Below are 19488 nucleotides of genomic sequence, written 5' to 3'. Positions count from 1 at the left end.
GGATGGTTTTTACCAGATTTATTTATTTGTTTAGCTATTTAGTTATTGATGACAGACTGAGCTGAAGCATATAAAGAGAATCTCTTACAGTTGTATCCTGAACATTCTTTATGTTTAGGATCCATATTTTTTCTAATTTGTGCATGCAGGGAATCACTGATACAAAGAAAACTAGGCCCAGAGAAAATGTTTCTCTGTAGCTGGGATCTAGACATGCTGTTTTAGGCTTTCCACTAAGTTGGTTCAGTTGTTCGAACGAACTGCAAAGTCTAAGAGTAATTCCCATCTTGTTTTGAGTTTCAGTCGGCACGCACGAAAGTCTAAGTAATGATCGGGCTCATTGCTTACCCAGGGGAACCTGTCCTTTTTCCTGAATGGGTCTCAATGAAAGTGACTCATATTTCTGTTTCCTACTTTGGAGATGTATGGCCTCAGGCTTCAGAAATATTTATCCCTCAGTAAAATGTGTAGAAGCGATGTTTGTTCGGTGCTAGCACTTTCTTTGAAGATGATTTTGAGGGGAAAGGTGAGATAACAATGTTTCCTTTGCTTATTTGCCCCGATGGGTTTTTCTTTTTCCCTAGCATAGTTTCAGGATGTCCAGCTGGACAGACTGTCTGTGTCCATGTTTGTGATATTGTCTTTGGACATGGCTATCAATATTGTTGACCAATCTGATTAATTTTTAAGCAGCTTAACCTATGATCCCAAAACTGACTGATGAAATTGTTACTTTTCAGTTTGGGGTAATCCAGGAAGTGATAATTTTCCTGTTTTCATTTATGTACCGGCTTTTGGTCCTGGTGCCAGGGGGACCCAATGAACCAGAAAACAGATGTGTGACTGGTGCTGTGAGTGTGATAGAGGAAGCTGAGGAGTCCAGAACCGAGAGAGGAGCACCTGCACTGCTGTGTCTCACTTTAGTCTTTTCGGTCTCCTGATGATTTTGTACTTCTAGCATTACCCCCTTAAAATGTATATAATTGCATGCATCTTGCGGAAAAGTTTCACTTAGTAAAAAATGTTTGGAATCGTTTTTGAGATATATTTAACACCTGGTATCACTTAGAATGATTGTTTACTTTGGTGATGAAGATGATTTCCTTTTTGGCAAAATAGCTTAGTACTTCTATAGGTTGTTTCCCGATGCCAGAAGCAGTACCCAGTAGGAATGGGAAAGAGAAGAACAGCAAGTGTATGTGAGATATTTGCAAGTTGTATCACGTAGGGAAAGTTATTTAGTTCTCTGAGCCTTAAGCATAAAATGAGGAGAATAGCACCTATTTATGGGGTTTTGGGGAGAATTAAATGATCTAGTTCAAGTGCTTGGCAAGTAGTAAACAATAAATACCAGTCATTATTTTCTTAAATAGATCTTTAAATGTTAAATTAGACCTTATAAATTATGTTCCTTCATTAATTGGTTCAGTTTCAGGTTGATTGCTAGTGTTTTTTGGGGGGGAGGGGTCTGTGGAAATTTATCATCAACCCAGACCTCTGGACCAGCAGTAACAGCATTCTTGAGGATCATGAATTAAGTAACATGCCCCACATCCCTCAGTTAACTATTACGGCCAGAATTCAAAGCCATGTCTGCCTAACTGCAAAGCTCAGGCCTGGGAAAAAGGGAGTTGGACTTTGTGGGCTTATGAGATTGTCCCCTGCTCCCCGGCTCAACATGCCACCCTCAGGATCTCATGTTCTGCCAAGGAAGTGAGGGCTCTTGCTGCTTTCAGAACATCTCGCTCTCTGCATCCTGTGGGAGAGCCCCTTTCTCAGTGGCATGCTGTATATGTGTCTTAAAACAATGGAACTTTATTCAGTTGTAGTTCTGGAGGCCAGAACGAAATCAAGGGCTTGACAGATCACACGGCAGAGGCTCTTGGGCAGATTCCATTCCTTTCTTCTTTTAGCTTCTGGTGGCTACTGGCATTCCATGGCGTGTGGTGCAGCTCTGCAGTCTCTGCCTTCATCTTGACACAGCCTTCCCATGGCTATCAGATCTTTCCTGTGTGTCTCATAGGAAACTTGTCATTGGAACCCCAATGGGTAATCCAGGATGCAACATCCTTAACTTAATGACATCTGCAAAGACCCCCTTTCCATATAAGGAAACTCTCACAGTTTCTGTGAGTTAGGACATGGATATTATCTTTCAGGGGCCACCCAACAACCCATTCCACATGCTGGTGAGGTGCTTTTCTAGCAGCCAGGCAAGCGACTGCCCCTTAGCTGGCACTGTGGGTAGACAGGACATCAGGCCAACGCTAATGATCGACAAGAATTTACAACTTGGTGTTTCCATACTTTTAATATTAATATCACATTTTAAATCCAGCTAAAATTCTCTGGTGCTTCTCCTAAGGCTGTGGCAGCCTTTCTCACAAGGTTTTTTCCCTTTCAGATCGCAGATCTGCAGCTCCATAAACTGGACGAACTGGATTGTCTGATTCAGGGCCTGCTCTACGTTGACTCTGTTGGTTTCAACGGCAAGCCGGAGTGTTACTATTTTGAAAATCCCACAAATCCTGAATTGTGTCAAAAAAAGCCATACTGCCTTGATAACCCATACCCAATGCTGCTTGTGAACATGGGCTCAGGTGTCAGCATCCTAGCTGTGTACTCCAAGGACAACTATAAAAGAGTTACAGGGACCAGGTAAACGTGCTTTTCACCAGGAGAATGTTTTTATACTTAAACCCAGGTCTCTTCCTTAAAGACCAGTTTTAAAAGGTTATTTATGGTGAATATATTTTTTTCAAAAAAAGATCTTACCCTCTGTCAATCAAAAAGGATTTATTGCATATATTAAGAGGGTGACTTATATAAAGGTTACTAAAACACAGTCCTTCTGTGCTGGAAACTGGTTAGGTTGAGGGAAGAGAGGTCACACACATCAGAAGTTTTCCCAAAGGCAGTACATATTAAGTACCAAGTGAATGGCAGGGACAGTAAGCACAGCAGAATCCAGATGAAAGGATGCTTGGGACAGTTTCCAAAAAAACTGTCTTTTGGAACCACCTTGGTGCCTAGCTCAGAATGAATTGCTTGAAATAATATGTCATTCCAACCAGTAAACTAAACTGAGTTTATAAGGAATGTCAGGTAAATGCTGCAGCTGAAAACAACTAGTCGGCATACCTCACAGGGAATTTTGGAATGTAATGGACAGGAAAACAGCCCTGTCACCACAGTTGGGTAGAGTGCCTTGTATTTTAGTGCATACATACCCAAGGGCAGAGGGGCTCAGCTTCCTCCTAATGGGGATTCAGATGAGAAAGGATCTGGGATCAGAAATCTGAGAAGCCCTGGTACAAACAAAATTAAATAGGTTTTTCTTCTAAGAGGATTTGGAATTACTGTGTCTCCAACTAATTGGACCAGAGAACCCATTTTTGGAGGAACAACTTAAGAAACTAGTGCCATGTGATTTGTGGTTTGGGACCCGATATTGATATCATTGTTTTTGATAGATGAAGATATCATTTAATTTCTCTGGGCCTCAGTATCCTCATTTGTGCCATAAAGGGAGTTGTTTCTTAGACAGTTTCTACAGGCCTTCCCTGTACTGAAATTCTGCAGTACTATTCATCCATTAGATAAGCACTGCTTTCTACTGTAGTTCCATGACTTGTGATGAGTCTGTATAAATCAGTGGTTCACCACTGGGGAAAGGAAGATTCTGGGCCCCAGATCCTCCTTGTCCAACCAGAGTTGTTCTACCAAAGTTTTCTTTTGATCCACATTAGAGAACCACTGGTAGAAACTATTGTGGTCAGTAGCAAACATCAGTGTGTGGAACACTTTGGGAGTCACTGCTTGAAGCAAATGGCTCCAGCTTTACATTTTGCTACTGTTGTGATCTGATAGCTGTAATTCCAGGCTGGTGTTATACCCTATTTTCTAACCAAGCATTTTTATTTTTATGAAGCCTCATCATTACGGGATATCAGTTTTCTTTTAAACATGATTTCTAATGGTTGTCTTCAGTGTTATATGTAATTTCATCACATCCTAGATTAGGTAGCAACATTTTTTATTGACATCGCTCCAATTTTACTATAGGAGTCAGTGAAAAAAAACAGGACTGACATTCTTAGAAGATGTAGTCTATTAAAAGAGGAATGTAAAGAATTTCGAAACTTCAGTGAGAGTTCCAATATAGCTCCTCTCATTGTTTTGGAATTGATATTAAGGGCACAAGTACTCAGTAACTGAAGGTTTCCTCTACTTCTCCTTAAAATCCCTCACTATAAGGTTGTTGGGTTTAAAAAAAGATATTCAACAGTTGTTTCTAGTGGTATGTTTTTGTCTTTCATTTGCTGAGGATCTTACTGTGTGTCCGCTGAAACGGACAGATGTAGCTGATTATGAGGAAGAGAATCACTTGACTAAGTAACGTCTAGCAGGCCGGGGAAGCGCCCTTCTATGACTCAATTCCTTCCTATCTGCAGTGTGCCAGCTGTGCAAATGCATGCTCGCTTTCCCCATTCAGCTCCGAGTCTTCGTCTGGAGTCACCTGTCATTTCCCAGTCATACAAAGCACCTGTTCTTTTTCACTCATACCAACACATCCGTTGATGAGTTGCCTTCTTTCTAAGTCAGCCGAATTCTTCAGTTGCCTGTGTTTGGAGTAGGTTGTTGAACGCCTTGATTAATACCAGTCTCCGATATTCAAAGAAAGGTTGTGTCAATGAGAGATAAAGCTAGAAATAGGAGCAAAGACTTAAAATATATACAGGGAGAAAACAAGACAAATCCAGCTGGCAAGCAAACCAAAAAGTGCTCCAGTTAAAACAGTAGGGTACACTGAAACCAACAACCTAGCATAACCCGCCATGTCAAATGTAAATGAAGATAAACTTTCTTAGAGGAAATCCAAAATTTCTACTGTACCTGGGTTGTCAAGGCAACAGTGTCCATGGAGCCCTTTCTGTCCTCATGGTACTGCACCTACAGTTTGGATAGCTGCTACTGGTGGTGCCTAGCTACAAATTTTCCATGAGGACCCTTAATTGCCATCAAGTATGGATTTTTGTAAGAATCACTACTTATGAAATGTTATATACAGTTTTCCTTTAGATGTTATTATGCCTATCTAGAATCTGGTACCTTCTGGTTGGTGGTTATGGACAGTAAATATACCCTAGATTTTTTTTTCCAAATTTAAGTTAAAAATAACCTTAATCTCAGCCTGAATTTTTTCTTAGAATTCAGTATCCAAACACATTTAAGGGATTCCCAGGGCTGACAGCTCTTGGAGCTTCAGAAGAAATTAATGTGGGCAATTTGCTCTTCACATTTACCACTCTGGGTGGGCAAGAGAGTAAAACCATGGTCACACCAGTGCTTCTTGGCCTACCCGGAGTGTACTGGTGATAGATCAACTCCCAATCCGCTTTCCTTTCCCTCAGGTAACTTTATTTTTTTAAGAATTTTTTATGAGTTCATTTGAGCCAAACTCCCTCAGGTAACTGACATTAATACACAATTGAGTTTATTCTCGAGGACCATAATCAGTTTCTAATTTTGTCTAAAAAGACTGTTTCAGAGGAATTTTCCCCCAAAACAATCAAAAGCTTTTAAAACACAGTTTGAGCTTTGAAACTGTTTTGACCTTTGTTACTATTTTTGACTCTTGGTGGTAAGTAAAATATTAAAACTATTTTCCAGAGTCTACTAGAAAAAATACAGTATGAGACCAATCAGTGGCTTCCTTTCAGAAATTTCCAAGGAGGTTAAATGAGATGATCTTAGCTAGAGTAAAGTGAAGTCAGGTGAAAGATGCAGCTTTCGGGCTGGCTATTCCTCGCTGAGTCCTAGGTCAGTTTAGTCACCAGAGTTTGGCTCTCTAGATGCAAACTATGCTTCATGTACACACAGTTTCTTTTTCTAAGTATTTGTATTCCTGCTGCATATAGAAAATATATAATAGTAATTTCTCTGATTATTTGCTTTCAGACCATCCAAATAAGAGTAATCATGATTTGGCCTCGTATTATAGGTGGAGAGACTGAAACACTTAGGCTAGTGGCTAAGTTGAAGGTCTCACAACAGAAATCAGTGAGAATCTCTCTGGTTTTGCTCTTAAATTCAGGGGCAAGTTTTCCTTGATGTTTCTTTTTAGTCTCTGCCCTCTTTTTTTTTTATCCAATCTACCCTAAGGCTCTTTTGTACCCTAGCACTTTAATTCAAGTGCCTCTCTGTTTTTCTTAACCTATATGAGTGGTCTTGGTGTCGTTGGGGACTTGGATGGGCATATCTTTAAGTACAATTTAAAAATAAACATTATTGTCCCTTCAGTCTTGGAGGTGGAACATTCCTAGGCCTATGTTGCTTGCTGACTGGTTGTGAGACCTTTGAAGAAGCTCTGGAAATGGCAGCTAAAGGCGACAGCACCAATGTTGATAAGCTGGTGAAGGACATTTACGGAGGAGACTATGAACGATTTGGCCTTCAAGGATCTGCCGTAGCATCAAGGTAGAGACGAAGTGGCTAGGAGCAGTAGTGATTAAACACAAGGCGACTTTTCCACCCGGGCTTTTCATTTAGCTCTTTTTAAAGACCTTGCCCCAGCGGGTGCAACTATATATGGGGTTGGAGCTCAGATATGATCTCCTGCCCTTTATGAAGCACCGCGATGTTTAGCTCTTGATGCTTGTGCTTAAAACAGGGCAACTTTGAAAGAAGGTTCTGGAAAACTGCAGCAGTTTCCTGTTTCATTCTTGTCCAGATATCTAGAGGCATTAAAAAAAAAATGTTCCCCCCATTAATAGCCATGCTATTTTGTTCGTATTAAGAAAAGGGCAGCCAACCATTCATATTGTAATTCTGTCTGCTTGTAAACCGTGGCAGCGAAATCGAGTCATTTGAGATTGAACTCCTGCAGCTTCCCACAGTACTTTGGTGGACGCATGGGGTCTGCTGAGGATGATTTTAAACACTCTCGCTAATATCTCCAACTTAGCTTTGGCAACATGATGAGTAAGGAAAAGCGAGAGTCCATCAGCAAAGAAGACCTTGCCCGAGCCACACTGGTCACCATCACCAACAACATTGGTTCCATTGCGCGGATGTGTGCGTTGAATGAGGTAAGGCCTTAACCCAGGGACAGCCGGGTGCCATTCACATGCATCACCTTTGGCAGTGCAATAACTGTTGAGCCTTGCAGACTATAATCCTTGGGAAACCTGCCCTTTATAGGCACACCTAGTTGAATTAGAAGGGTACGTGTGGGTGGGAGGAAGAATATGTGTTTTATTTTTAAGTAGGCACTGGAAGACGACAAGACCATCCATCCATGGGAGAAACATGCCTTAGCCTCTTTCCCCGTCATTGCTGCCATGTACCTGTTGAAATGTGAGGAAAAGCTCTGTGCACCCCTGCAAATATGTGTGGGCGAGGAGTTCCACTTGCAAGATTGGATATTCTCTCTGCTTTCAGCTTCTTTACAGTGTTGCCTTGTGGCATGGAGTTCAAGCAGCATTGTACAGGGCTATCAAAGCAGAGAGAGCTTGCTGCAGCTGAGCCAGCCAGAGCCCCAGGCACAGGAAGGGGGAGAGCTGGTCGCAGACAGAGCTTTGGTAACATGCTCAAAATATTGTAAATTTCCTTTGAAGGAAAAGGGAACCCTTTTCTGAAATACAAGATGTGTCAAGTGGACCAGCTCTTACTCAATGTTAGGAAGACAAGAAAGGGGGTTGGGTATGGAGCAGGTAATAGAAGTATTAAAGAATCATAGTCGCACCAGTAATAGAGTTTTTTAAAAATACAGTTTTTAACAAATCCAACATACATACAGAAGCAGGCTCTGAATTATCACATACGCACCTGTATAGCCACCACTCAGATTAAGAAATAGAACATTACAGGTACTGCAGACACCCCCTGCAGTCCCCACCCAGTTGAATAGTAGAGTATTAAACGGTGTGAGGCAGTTTCTGTGACAGGTGGATGCCAGCCCTGCCTTTGAGCTCTGGGGTTACAAGAGAGCCACCCTCTTTTCATGATACTGAATAGAATATGGCACTGGACTTTGGTCAGGGTCATACTGTTTGTAAGTCCCCATTTCAGATGGAGATTAAATGGGAAGCTGATAATTAGACGAAAGGATGGATTTCAGGGACATGCCTTTTCAAAGTGCACTTTGGTCATGGGATTCACTAACAGAGAATTTGTTATTTTGATATTAACCTTTAAAAAGACTTTTTCCAAGAAGCCAAACAAGCCTTAAGGCTCATGTGTGTAGTTGGCTGTACTCATGGACTCTGAAAGGTCAATTCAATGGGTGTGAGCAGTGGATGCCCTTTCCCCTCCTTTCCACAGAGCTTGAGTGAGCCAGCAGGTTTTTTTGGGTGTTTTTTTTTTTTACAGGTATCATAATCCCTTTTGAGGGAGGACAACTGATTTTATTTTTAACTTTTGATTTCAATTTCAATGCCACTTATTTTATAGCCATAGCAAAATTTCCTGTTGGCAAGTGTTACACACTAGTTTGAGTAAGTATTTGAGAAGTTTCTGTGGAGTGGAATGAATGAGGGGAATCACCGGTGGCCTCAGGCAAGGGCTGTGTTAGCTGGCATCCTGCCGGGGCAGGCTCCCTGGGACACAGCTCGCGTCCCCGTGAGGGCAGTGATGCAAGCTGTGTTATGGCTTTGCTCCCTAGAGTCACCGACTGGACAATCTCTCATTTCAGCCACATGCACTAAATCTAAAATAGTTTTGCTGTGGTTATGGGAATGCTATGAAATGCTTTTCCATCCGCTTAAAGTGTTTTTCATTTAATTGAAGAGAGGTAATGCAAACGCGCAGTACAGACGCCAAGAGGGTGTTCAGGGAAGGGAGTCACCGTGTCCGCCGCTGCTCCTCGATGTTAACCTCTCCAGAGGCAGCCATTCTTTTTAGTTTTTGTGTTTTTACTCTATATTGTATGCATTAGACGATAAGTGTATCCCTTCAAAGGGAGCAAGCTCTATGTAACATTTTTTCCCTAACAAGAGCTTTATTGAGATATAATCACATGCCATGCCATTCACGTTCTACCTACTATTCTACATACTGCTTTGGTGTTTATAAAACTTTTAGTATGAAATTGGTGAACACGCATAAAGGAGAAAGAAATATGAAGAACCTCCATCACCTCAGACTCAACAGTTATTAAAACTTGGCCATACATATTTCATTTATCTTTTCTTCCCCCTCTCTATTTTGCTAAAATATGAGAAAGCAAATCTCAGACATCATGTATCAGTCTGTGCCACATACTTCAATAAACACTTCGAAAATTGTTGCTTCCTGCTTTTTTTCCATGATAATATATCTTGAGGTTGTTCATATGGGCCTGTTTAATGTAACTTCATTTATTAATGGCCATAGAGTATCCTAACATGTAGATATGCTGCTATTCTAGATTTGGTCATTTTTCTAATGATATTTAGGCTTTTCTAGACCTTGCTATTATTAAAAAATTGTTTTAGATGTGTAGGTAGATAGATAAATAGATAGATATGGTGTATGATTATATATCGTACACCATTTTGCATACATGGAATATCTGTAGGATAAATTCCTAGAGGGGAGATTGCTAGGTCAAAGATGTGTTGATTGTAATTTTCACAGAGGTGGTTCTCTTAATCTCCCACCAGTAGAGTATAAGTTTCTCCATAGAGGGTTATCAAACCTTTTTTTTTTAATCTAATAGATAAATGCCACCCTATTTGGTTTTAAATTTGTATCTTATTATAAGTGAGGCTGAGCATTTTTAATCTATTTAATAGTTAGGAATATTTTCCTTTCGTATATATGTGAATTGTCAATACTGTTCACACATTTTTCTGTTGAATTGTTGGTCTTTTTTCTTATTGATCTGGAGGTAAATAATACATTTTATGTTATATATACTGAATTTTTAAAAAAATATATATCTTTATTGATTTTAGAGAGAGAAAAGGAGAAGGAGAGAGAGATAGAAACTTCAATGGTGAGAGAGTCATTGATCGAGCCCACAACCCAGGCATGTGCCCTGACCAGGAATCGAACCCCGATCTCCTGGATCCTAGGTCGTTGCTCAACCGCTGAGCCACAACCTGCCGGGCTGAAAATATTTTCTGATTATTGCTTTCCATTTTGATTTGTTCATGGTGATGTTTTTCCCCGGAATAAATATATCTTTTACCTACTTGGAATGTGTTTGAAATAAGGGATGTCCATCAGCATTTAATGCCACTTCTATTCCTTCTGGCTTTCTACCCGAGTAAGGCAGGACTGGGGTTTTGAGCAAATCCTACCTTGGACTCCCTTGTTTTGGGGGGAAAGGTGAAACTCCTAAATTTCATTAAATTCCTCTTAATCTGAGTTTCTTTGAGTGTTCCTTGCCACCTCTCAGTCGGGTGGTCTGTGGCTATAGTTCTAATGTGTGAAATTTATTAATACCACCTCCCACCCCTCTCCCCATGGAAATTTTCCACAGTGGTTAATGGGTTAACAAACATGCATTGTTAAAACTTGAGACAGTTAAAAGGTAATGTTCCCAGACCTTGTTGCTCTTCATACACTGAACAGAAAATAATGCAGCTTCCAAGACTCTTTTCCCTTTTATTGGAGTGACCATAGCAACTGGCTCTGTGAGCGAGCGAGTGGCGAGCAGCCTCTGTGTGGTAGACAGGCCTAGCTCAGTGTTTTTTGTTGTTCAGAATGCAAATCTGTTTCCATGACAACAGAAATATAAATGTCTTTTTTGTTACCATATTTTAACCTGCATGTTGACCAAACGGGATATTCTACCATATATTCTAAAGGTAGAAGTGCCGTTTCTTTCCGTTTTCCCCAGTGTTAGGCACAGAGCAAAGTGGACAAATCATTAGATGGATAAATAACCCATACCATGGCCATTTTATTTGGGAGTAGATTATAATAATATTTTATAGTCAGAAGTTTGGAGGCTTGAAAGAATGCCCAAGAAAATTTAGCTGAACCTGAACTCCAGTTACAATTTTATATATGAGTGTTGGGAGCAATCTTAAGGCAACCTAATGTAATGCCTGCAAATAAGCCCAATGTTAGTCTCTGCCTCATCCAAACAAAATCTTACCCTCTGTTCTTGTGGAAGGCACTTTGAGGTTTGCTCAAATTCATCTTGGAAATGCTGAAATAATTTCACTTTTAATTTTAAAAGAATGTACTCTGCAAGGTTCTGGGAGTACAGTGGTGTACAGAACATTGGGTCTTTGCTAAATGCGATTTTTTTATTCCATGATTCAATTGTGTGTTTTTCTTTTTGATCCCCCTGCAGAATATCGACAGAGTTGTGTTTGTTGGGAATTTTCTCAGAATCAATATGGTTTCCATGAAGCTGCTAGCATATGCCATGGATTTTTGGTCCAAAGGACAGTTAAAAGCTCTGTTTTTGGAACATGAGGTAGGTTAAGTTTGCATGGACTTAAATTATACTATGAAAGTTTTTTGGTTTGTCCAGCATGAGTGGGTTCGTTAGTTTGCATTTATACAGAGGATAATGAAAAACTACATAAAATGGAAGTTATCTAACAATCAGGACTGGTAGTTGATTAATTTAAAAAAATTAGTTAAAATGTGTAGTCATTAAAAAATCTCCCCACTTTAACCATTTTTTTTTTTTAACATAAATGTATAAATGTTCTTTCACTCACCAGTTTTTTTGTTGGAACAAGACCTATTTTTGAGCATAAGTTCTGCTGATTGGAGTTCTGTAGTTGTCTTGTTCTTCATAATTTTTTCATATTATGCACTTTCTTTGATTTCTGACTTGTTTCTTTAAAGTGGATCAAGAAGTAAAGCAATTTGGTTGTAGAATTGTAGACTTTCCCCCCTCAATCTTTCATATGTGGCACCCACGACGTTAGTAGCGATGTTTGTGACTAGCTTTTTCCATCTTTATTTTGTTTTGGTTCCAGTTTTGTTAAGATATAAATGACATATAACACTATAAGTTTTAGGTATAAAACATAGGGCCTGATGTATATATTGCAAAATGATTACCACAATAAGTTTATTTTCATCACTACACCTTGTTAAAAAGATTATTTTTCCTTGTGATGAGAAATTTTAAGATTTACTCTTAGCAGCTTTCTGTATTAACTACCTTTTTCAATCATTTTCAAGAATTTAACTGCATTTTTATAGAAGTGACCATTTTATACTGTTTTGATTAGTCGAGTTGGTATATAGTTAAATTAGATTATTACACTAACAATCAAACTGTCATTATCAAATTTGAGGAAAAATGAAGCTGCCTTTTGGCAAGTGCACAACTCAGCTGGTGAAAATAGAAGTGCTTGGGCTAGAGCTTTGTGGTCTTGCGTGGCTGGTGAGCGTGGACATAACCAGCCTGTTTATGAAGAAATGGAGAGCGTTGGTTAATTCAGAGTCCCTTATATCGAATTTCTACACTAATAGAAATCAGAGGTTTCTGAGAGAGAGTGAGGGACACTCCTCTCTTGCCACCTCTTCTCTCCCCCAGCCCTTTAAATTCAGTGCTGTAAAGAGCAACTATTTATCACAGGAGATACCTAAGCCCAAGGGTATAATGCAGCAGGAAAAATACTGAGAGAACTGGTATCATAAATTTCAATTGTAATGGCATTTTTTCATTGCCAAACTGAATTATTTATATGAGAAGTTGTTGATGCAATTTTAAGTTATTTAGAGCTAAGCCTGTAGATTGCTTAAAACAATAGGAACATAAATACTAAATAGTTAAGACCCAGTGATAGAAATTAATTCTGAAGAAAGCCTTTTTTTCTTGGACTCATGCAGAAAACAAACCTGGAAGCCACCAGGAATTAAAAGCCTGCAAGGGCACACTGGTAGTTAACTAGTGGTGAGATAGGGAATTAGACCCAGTGTTTGGGGGAAATCCACTTGTATGGGTAAAAGCACATGTCACTTTGTACAGTCCTCAGCCTCTGTGGACTATGGCTTTGGTTTGTTACTGTGGATCATGTGTAACTCAAGTCTCTATAGCCAATGAAACTGGAGCGATTTTAGAACCCCTTTTAAGTAGCAGAAATTCTCTGCTTTCTTAAATTCACTCCGGCTTAGGCAGGCCTTGCTGGAGGATACTGTGGAGAGAGAACTTTGGGGGAGCACTGACTGGTATGGTGGCTTTTCTTCTCTGCCTCAAGAGTGTCACTCACTCAGTCTCATTCATTCCGTTTCTATTAGTGAGCGTCTCCTAAGAGAAGGTGGTCTAGCTGAGCGGTTAAGAGCACAGCCTCTTAGTGACTGGGAGACCACAGACAGTGACTCTGCCTCTCCATCTCTGTGTTGGCATTTGTCAAGCGGGGCATAATAGTATGTCTCCTAAAGTTATTGTGCAGATTAAATGAGTAAGTCCAGGTAAAGTGCTTAGAACAGTTAGTGAGCCCTCAATAAATGTTACCTGGCGACAGGCAGTGGAGGCAAAGGCCTGCCTTGTAGCATCCTGGCATTTTGGCACCTGCTTCTGCAGTAACTGTTGAGTCAGGCGTATACCAGAGGTGTAGAGTCTCCTGCCTTTCAGAAACCAGTTTCTCTAAAAGTATCTCTTTTTTTCAGTTTCTGTCATTTTTCACAGAAACATGGGATTTTCTTTTACAGGTGAGCAAAGGGAAACTTGGGCTGATTTAGCTGCCTCTCCAAGATCTACTGAGGGACGTTTACAGTTCTTCCCTGTGAGATATTACAGTTTTGAAGTCAGATAGATTTGGGGTTGAGCCCTTGCACATGTCATATGATCCTGCAAGGGTAATTTACTTTATTACCTTCCTTTTCTCATCTGTGAAATGGGGGCAATAATATAAATTTTGCCATGGCAAGAATTGAAATGAAATAGTTATAATACCAACAATTCACAGCACTCTGCAGCACACACTGTGCGATTTTCTAAGCACTTTATATCAGTCAACTTATTTAATATGTATATTAAACAAATCAATATCCAATACATTTTATTATTATTAATATTATTATTCCACCATGTTTCATGGCAGAGTTAAGGTTTTAAATTTCTCTTAGCTACAACATTAGGGAGCAGCATTCCTAGAGCTCTTAAAAACAATAAATATTTGGCTAAGGTCAGAGGTAATCATACAGTTTTCCTATTGTTTTTGTAGGGTTACTTTGGAGCTGTAGGGGCACTGTTGGAACTGTTCAAAATGACTGATGACCCGTAGATGGAACTGCCTTCTGTGAGAATAGAGACCTGGGAACCGCAGCTGGAGAAGGTGAATCCGCCGTGGGAGGGAAGCCAAGCCATTCATGGCACATGCACCTGCTGGATTTGTAAATAATTCAAAATCCTTCTATCTGATCTTCTACTCTTGGGTTTTGAGCTTATGATTCAAAATGGGGAATACGAGAGTTTTTTTCTGTATACTGTATTTTTAAGAAAAAAGTTTTGTGCAGCACAGCCAAACCCACCAATTTTAAGCATTAACTTTGAAAAGTTGTACGATGTTTAAGAAGGACCTGAAATGTAAGTGCTGTTTATACTTCTTCTGGGGTTTACTGATCAGTGTGGTAATTTTAAATTTGTTTAGTAATTACTCTAGGAGATTTTACCTTTACTTATATTTTTCATGACGTTTCATGATTTGCTGTTGGTTTCAAATGAAACTACAAATCTGGCTTGTTTTACTGTGAACACTGTTTTGTTTGTTTACCTTTTATTGTCTTGTTTTCTCTGTTTGAAGGTCTTATGAAAAGGAGCCTTTGCCCCTGTTTCTGTCCTCGGGTGACTCCCCCTCCCCACCATACCTTCCTTTACTATATTTCTTCCTATTAATCAAGGTGCTGTCTAACTCAACACAAAGTTAAATGTGAGACCTAAAGCTCTCAAAAGTGCCCTCGAAGGGGAAACTGAGAGTGTTCATGAATTTAAGGAGTCTGGCCACAGTTGAAAATTATATGCAATTTTGTCATATCCCTTATGAATATACAGTATCTTGTTGGATTTATTTTCTGTTAGTTATATTAAATTGAAATATTCTATTATGAAATGTCCACAAAGTACGAGTGGCAGCAAATCCTTGTGCAGGACACTGAAATTTCTAGGGCATAGTGTCCTGGTAGATGAATTGTTCACATTGGGAGGGTTAGGAGACGCGGGGGATTGAGGTGTCAGGTGGTGATATCCTTTTGTTTTGTACATGTATGTACCTAGGAGCTTTGTAACAAATCATCTTAAGTAACAATAAAGTTTTTTCATTTGAAATATTTTAAACTAAAAACCATATTTCAATCTCAGTTTCTAAAATTTAACAAAATTATGATACTAATCTATATATATTTTTTCTTTTTAAAAGACATCATTGGGACTGAAGGTTAACTTTCACATGTGAATCTTAGATGAACACTGAAATCCATGAGACCTAACGAGTTAGAACTAATTAACTTTCTGAATTGAGCATTTTGTCGAAAGGGATTTTGCAAGGGCTGTACATTGCTCTGTGATGAATCTTTCCTTCTCTGTCTTCTGAGCACCACCTTTAATTTCCATATTGTCAAGTCTTGAAGTTGATGTTAATTGAAGTATTCGCTTGTCTGTTTGAAATAAAGCCTGTTTCTGTTGTGATTTTTTTTTTTTTAGCATATATGTTATTTTTATTTCCTGATTTTCATGTTCATATTATCTGCTTTTGTGCCATAAAATGAGCGTGTGTTATATTTTTGCTACCCTACATTTCATAACTGGAAGCTGTCACATAAGTGTGGCAAAGTCCAAATCACTGTGTCTTCCACTGAAGCTGTAGCTCTGTAGGAATTTTTGAAAGCATAGTTTTCTTATCCTTATATAATTAACTCCTTATTCCCAACATATCACTATTATGTTTTGATAATTCCAAGAGAGTTTCAGGATTTAGTCATCACATATACATTTTATCAACTTCCATCTGGCTTAAAAAAAAACACCAAAAAAAACTAAGATGTCCTTGAAAAAGATGGGTGTCAAAAAAATCTACATATTACCTATGGTAGTGCCTTCTTTGATTGGTATCAAGGCAAATTGGTGTGACTAAATGATTTTTAATTATCTGGAATCACTTGGTCTGTCATTACAAATGTTTAAAACATTGGTTTAGCTGAGGAAATAAATTATTCTGTTCTATAAATACCAGTTAAATGTTGGCTACATATAGCCAGCCTCTTGTACAATGAGGGACTTGTAGCCTGAGGGTTTTTACATTGACTTGAATTACAGAAAAGTTCTTTTGGCTCAACACTACGAAAAAACTTGGGAAGAATGGAGAATTTTTACCTTGAACTCTGTGAAGTCAGGATGGTCAGGTGGTCCAGAGCTTGGCTTTTGATTGCGAGATAGCTTCAGTTTGGATCCAACTCAGCCACTGACTAACTGCAGACACACAATAAATGCTTCATTAATGTTAGCTATACTGAAAAGAAAATAGATGTTCTAAACTAATGCATTAAATCAGTGGTTCTTAGCTTTCCGGAATGTGGGGAACCCATTTTAGCCCAAAGATACTTCCCAGTACCCTATATGCTAGCACACGTCTACAGCCCCACCCACCATTCCAAAGTCCCAAGCCTTCAAATTTATCTTGATAACTCACTTGACAGAAAAAGTTACTTGAGCATTATCACACTATTCATGTTTTGTTGCAAAGCTATTAATGTCTTTAATTAGATGGTATAGCCCCAGACACTACTAGGAGTAAGTAGTAAACAGTTCTGAATTTTGAAATACATCTGGTCCTAAGATTTTCAGATAAAAGAATTGTGGAAATATAGCTATATTCTTCAACTGACATAGTATGCATGGATTCAGAGTCCCTTCCTTTGTTGGGAACTGTGGTTACAGGTAAATTATACTTGATATTATTCAGTTATACAAGGAATATTAAGTTACTTTGTTCCAGGAAGGAACTGAGGAGACTAGGATACAGCCCCTGCTGTCCAGCAGGGGGAGAACAGAAGTCTTAAGCCAACACGTGTAATAAAGTATCTCAGGTGTCATTCGTTCCTTCACAAGTATTTACAGCAGTGAACAAAACAGACCCATCTTCAAAGAGCTTACATTTCTAGAAGGGAAGACAAATACGTTTATAATTATATGATAAAATATTAGATCACTACAAAGAAAATAAGGTAGGGTAAGGGGCTAGAGAGTGGGTAATTCTATTTAGAAAATGAGAAGGGGAGAAACTTCTTTGGTTAGAGTGATCAAAGATAACATCTCTTAGGAGGTGACATCTGAGCAGAGTCTAATGGAGTAGGGAAAGCACCGTGTAAACACATGGCAGAGAATACTCTACTCCTGGCAAATGGGAATGGAGGTTTGAAGGAACTGCAAGGAGGCCGGTGTGCCCGGAGTGAACAGTCGGAAGGGTGGTGGGAAACGCAGTTTCAGGCGTAGCCGTGGGTGAGGCCCTATAGAAGTCTAAGTGGGTGGAGGCCAAACGAGGGACTGCCTGCTGCTGGAGGAGGGGACTAAACGAGTTTTCAGTCTTCAAAAAGTAGAGACCATGGAGTGGACCAGGAAGGGAGCAGAGAGCAGGATGCGAGAAGCATTGCAAGAAGAAAGCCTGGTTTATTCAGGGGACTGGACGCTGCATCAGCTGGAGCCCCGCAGTGAGAGAGAAACCAGATACTGGGCGAGAGGAAACCAAACAGATTATGGAAAGTCTCGCATTCCATGCTGAACATTTTGGTCTTGTCTGCAGTCATTGTGGAGCCATGAAAGAGTTCCAAGTAAAGTGAAACTAGAATTAATCTGGCTTCAAAGTGATAATCGAGCAAAATGTCCTGTAGAGGTCAATGAGTAAACCAGTTACTGTGCTTTTGAATTCATAGCACTCCATTCTCATGTTTACTTTATTTCCTCTCTCGTGCCAAATCTGCTTTAGTGGACCCCGTTTCTCTGTAACTAAGATGGTTATATAAACTCTTGAGAATTTTCCCACAGGGCAAAGGCTACTAATAGCTACAGCTCCACTATGATTCCACTCAGTAGTAGAAAGGTTTCAACACCAGTGATCACCATAAACTCCATTACCCCTGTGAACTGTTTGGAAAGAAGGCACTTTTCTCCTAGTGATCAGAAATTGACCTCAAATTTGTGAGGAAGATTTATGCACATTTTCTACTGGGTCTACCAGGTGCTCATTCATTCACTCTGTATATTTAATTTTGAATGAATGTCCATGATCTGAGATGCACTGGGTAACATTTACGATCCATGTAGTTGTGAATTAGACAGCAAGGTCCCTGCTTCCATTGGGCTTACATTCTCATGAGTGAGATAGACTTCAAACACATAAGCCAATAAATAAAAAACAAAATAGAAGATAGTGGTAAAGGCTGTGAAGGAAAGAAAGGTGACATGAGAGGAAGAAGGACTTTCTTAGCTGGGCATGAGATACAAATATGAATAAGCTATGGCTTCAGCTTTTGAGGAATGACAGTCAAGGTCATCTTGCTTTCATTATCACCTTAATGAAAATGAAAGATGTTTGGGGGAAATAGTTTGATGACTAATTTATTTTTATTTTACTTTGAATATTTAATTTAGTTGCATATGTACTTAAAATTACATATTACATGAAATAATATATTTACTAATGTACCTTTTTCACTGCTCATTTTATGAAACAATATTATTTGACCTGCTCACTTGAATCTTCATTGTCAATGCCTTTGTCATGGTCAGAGTCACTTAGTAGTTTCCAGAGCACACTACGCTTGATACAAAGCACTTGAATTCATGTATGATATTGACACTGGATTCTTTTTAACCAAACCACTAGCACCTACTCCCATAATGAGCTCGGTTATTTGTTTCATTTTCCAAAAGGTGTATATTGATGATGCCACAGTATAACCATTTATGTGGAGCCTTTTTTTAAAAAGCTAGTTTACAAGTATTCACTTGCAATACAAAAATAAAAAAATTTGTATTAAAACTCTTTGCCTCTTTTTATACTCACGATTAACACAAAACATTCCAAACTAGAATTTAAAATAGTTCTGTATTTTTTTAAATTTCAACAAGTTTTACATGCACATAATCTCTAAAGTCAAATAGTTCCACAAGACTATGAGAAATAGCAGTATCCATGTTTTCCTGTTTCATTTCACCATTTTGAGCATAGCAGCTTCCCAGAAAAGGGTAAGGTGATGGGGGAAATTTTTTGAGTGCTTGCATGTCTGAAAATTTCTAAAAATATTTTTATTCCACCCTCATACCCGATTGATAGTTTAGCAAGGTATAGAATTTTGGACAATAGATATTATTTTTCTTCAGTATTCAGAAGGCATAGCCCTATTGCCAAACTTCCCATGTTATGAGAAAGTTTGATATCATTCTGGCTCCTGATCTCTATGTGAGTGACTATTTTCCCTCCTCTTTCCCAGAAGCTTTTAGAAATTTTCAACTTTCTGTTTCAGCTCCAACATGTATTTTCAACACAATACCCTGTCAACAGCTATGTCAAATGTTGATAAATCCAGGAC

General features: G+C 39.1%; 1 protein-coding gene across 1 annotated transcript in view; it reads left to right on the top strand.

The window, feature by feature from the left end:
- PANK1 (pantothenate kinase 1) overlaps positions 1-15589 on the top strand; it is a 46667-nt gene extending 31078 nt beyond the window's left edge. Inside the window, exons 3-7 of the mRNA XM_087824432.1 lie at positions 2405-2658; positions 6304-6480; positions 6968-7091; positions 11291-11416; positions 14130-15589. Coding sequence (XP_087680558.1) covers positions 2405-2658; positions 6304-6480; positions 6968-7091; positions 11291-11416; positions 14130-14189 — 741 coding nt within the window. The 3' untranslated portion in view covers positions 14190-15589. The remainder of the gene's footprint in view (positions 1-2404; positions 2659-6303; positions 6481-6967; positions 7092-11290; positions 11417-14129) is intronic.
- Positions 15590-19488: the final 3899 nt, after the last annotated feature.

The sequence above is a fragment of the Miniopterus natalensis genome, chromosome 14 (genome assembly GCF_054644295.1).
Source record: "Miniopterus natalensis isolate mMinNat1 chromosome 14, mMinNat1.hap1, whole genome shotgun sequence".
Lineage (NCBI taxonomy): Eukaryota > Metazoa > Chordata > Mammalia > Chiroptera > Miniopteridae > Miniopterus > Miniopterus natalensis.
This window is presented reverse-complemented; position numbering and strand designations above follow the sequence as displayed.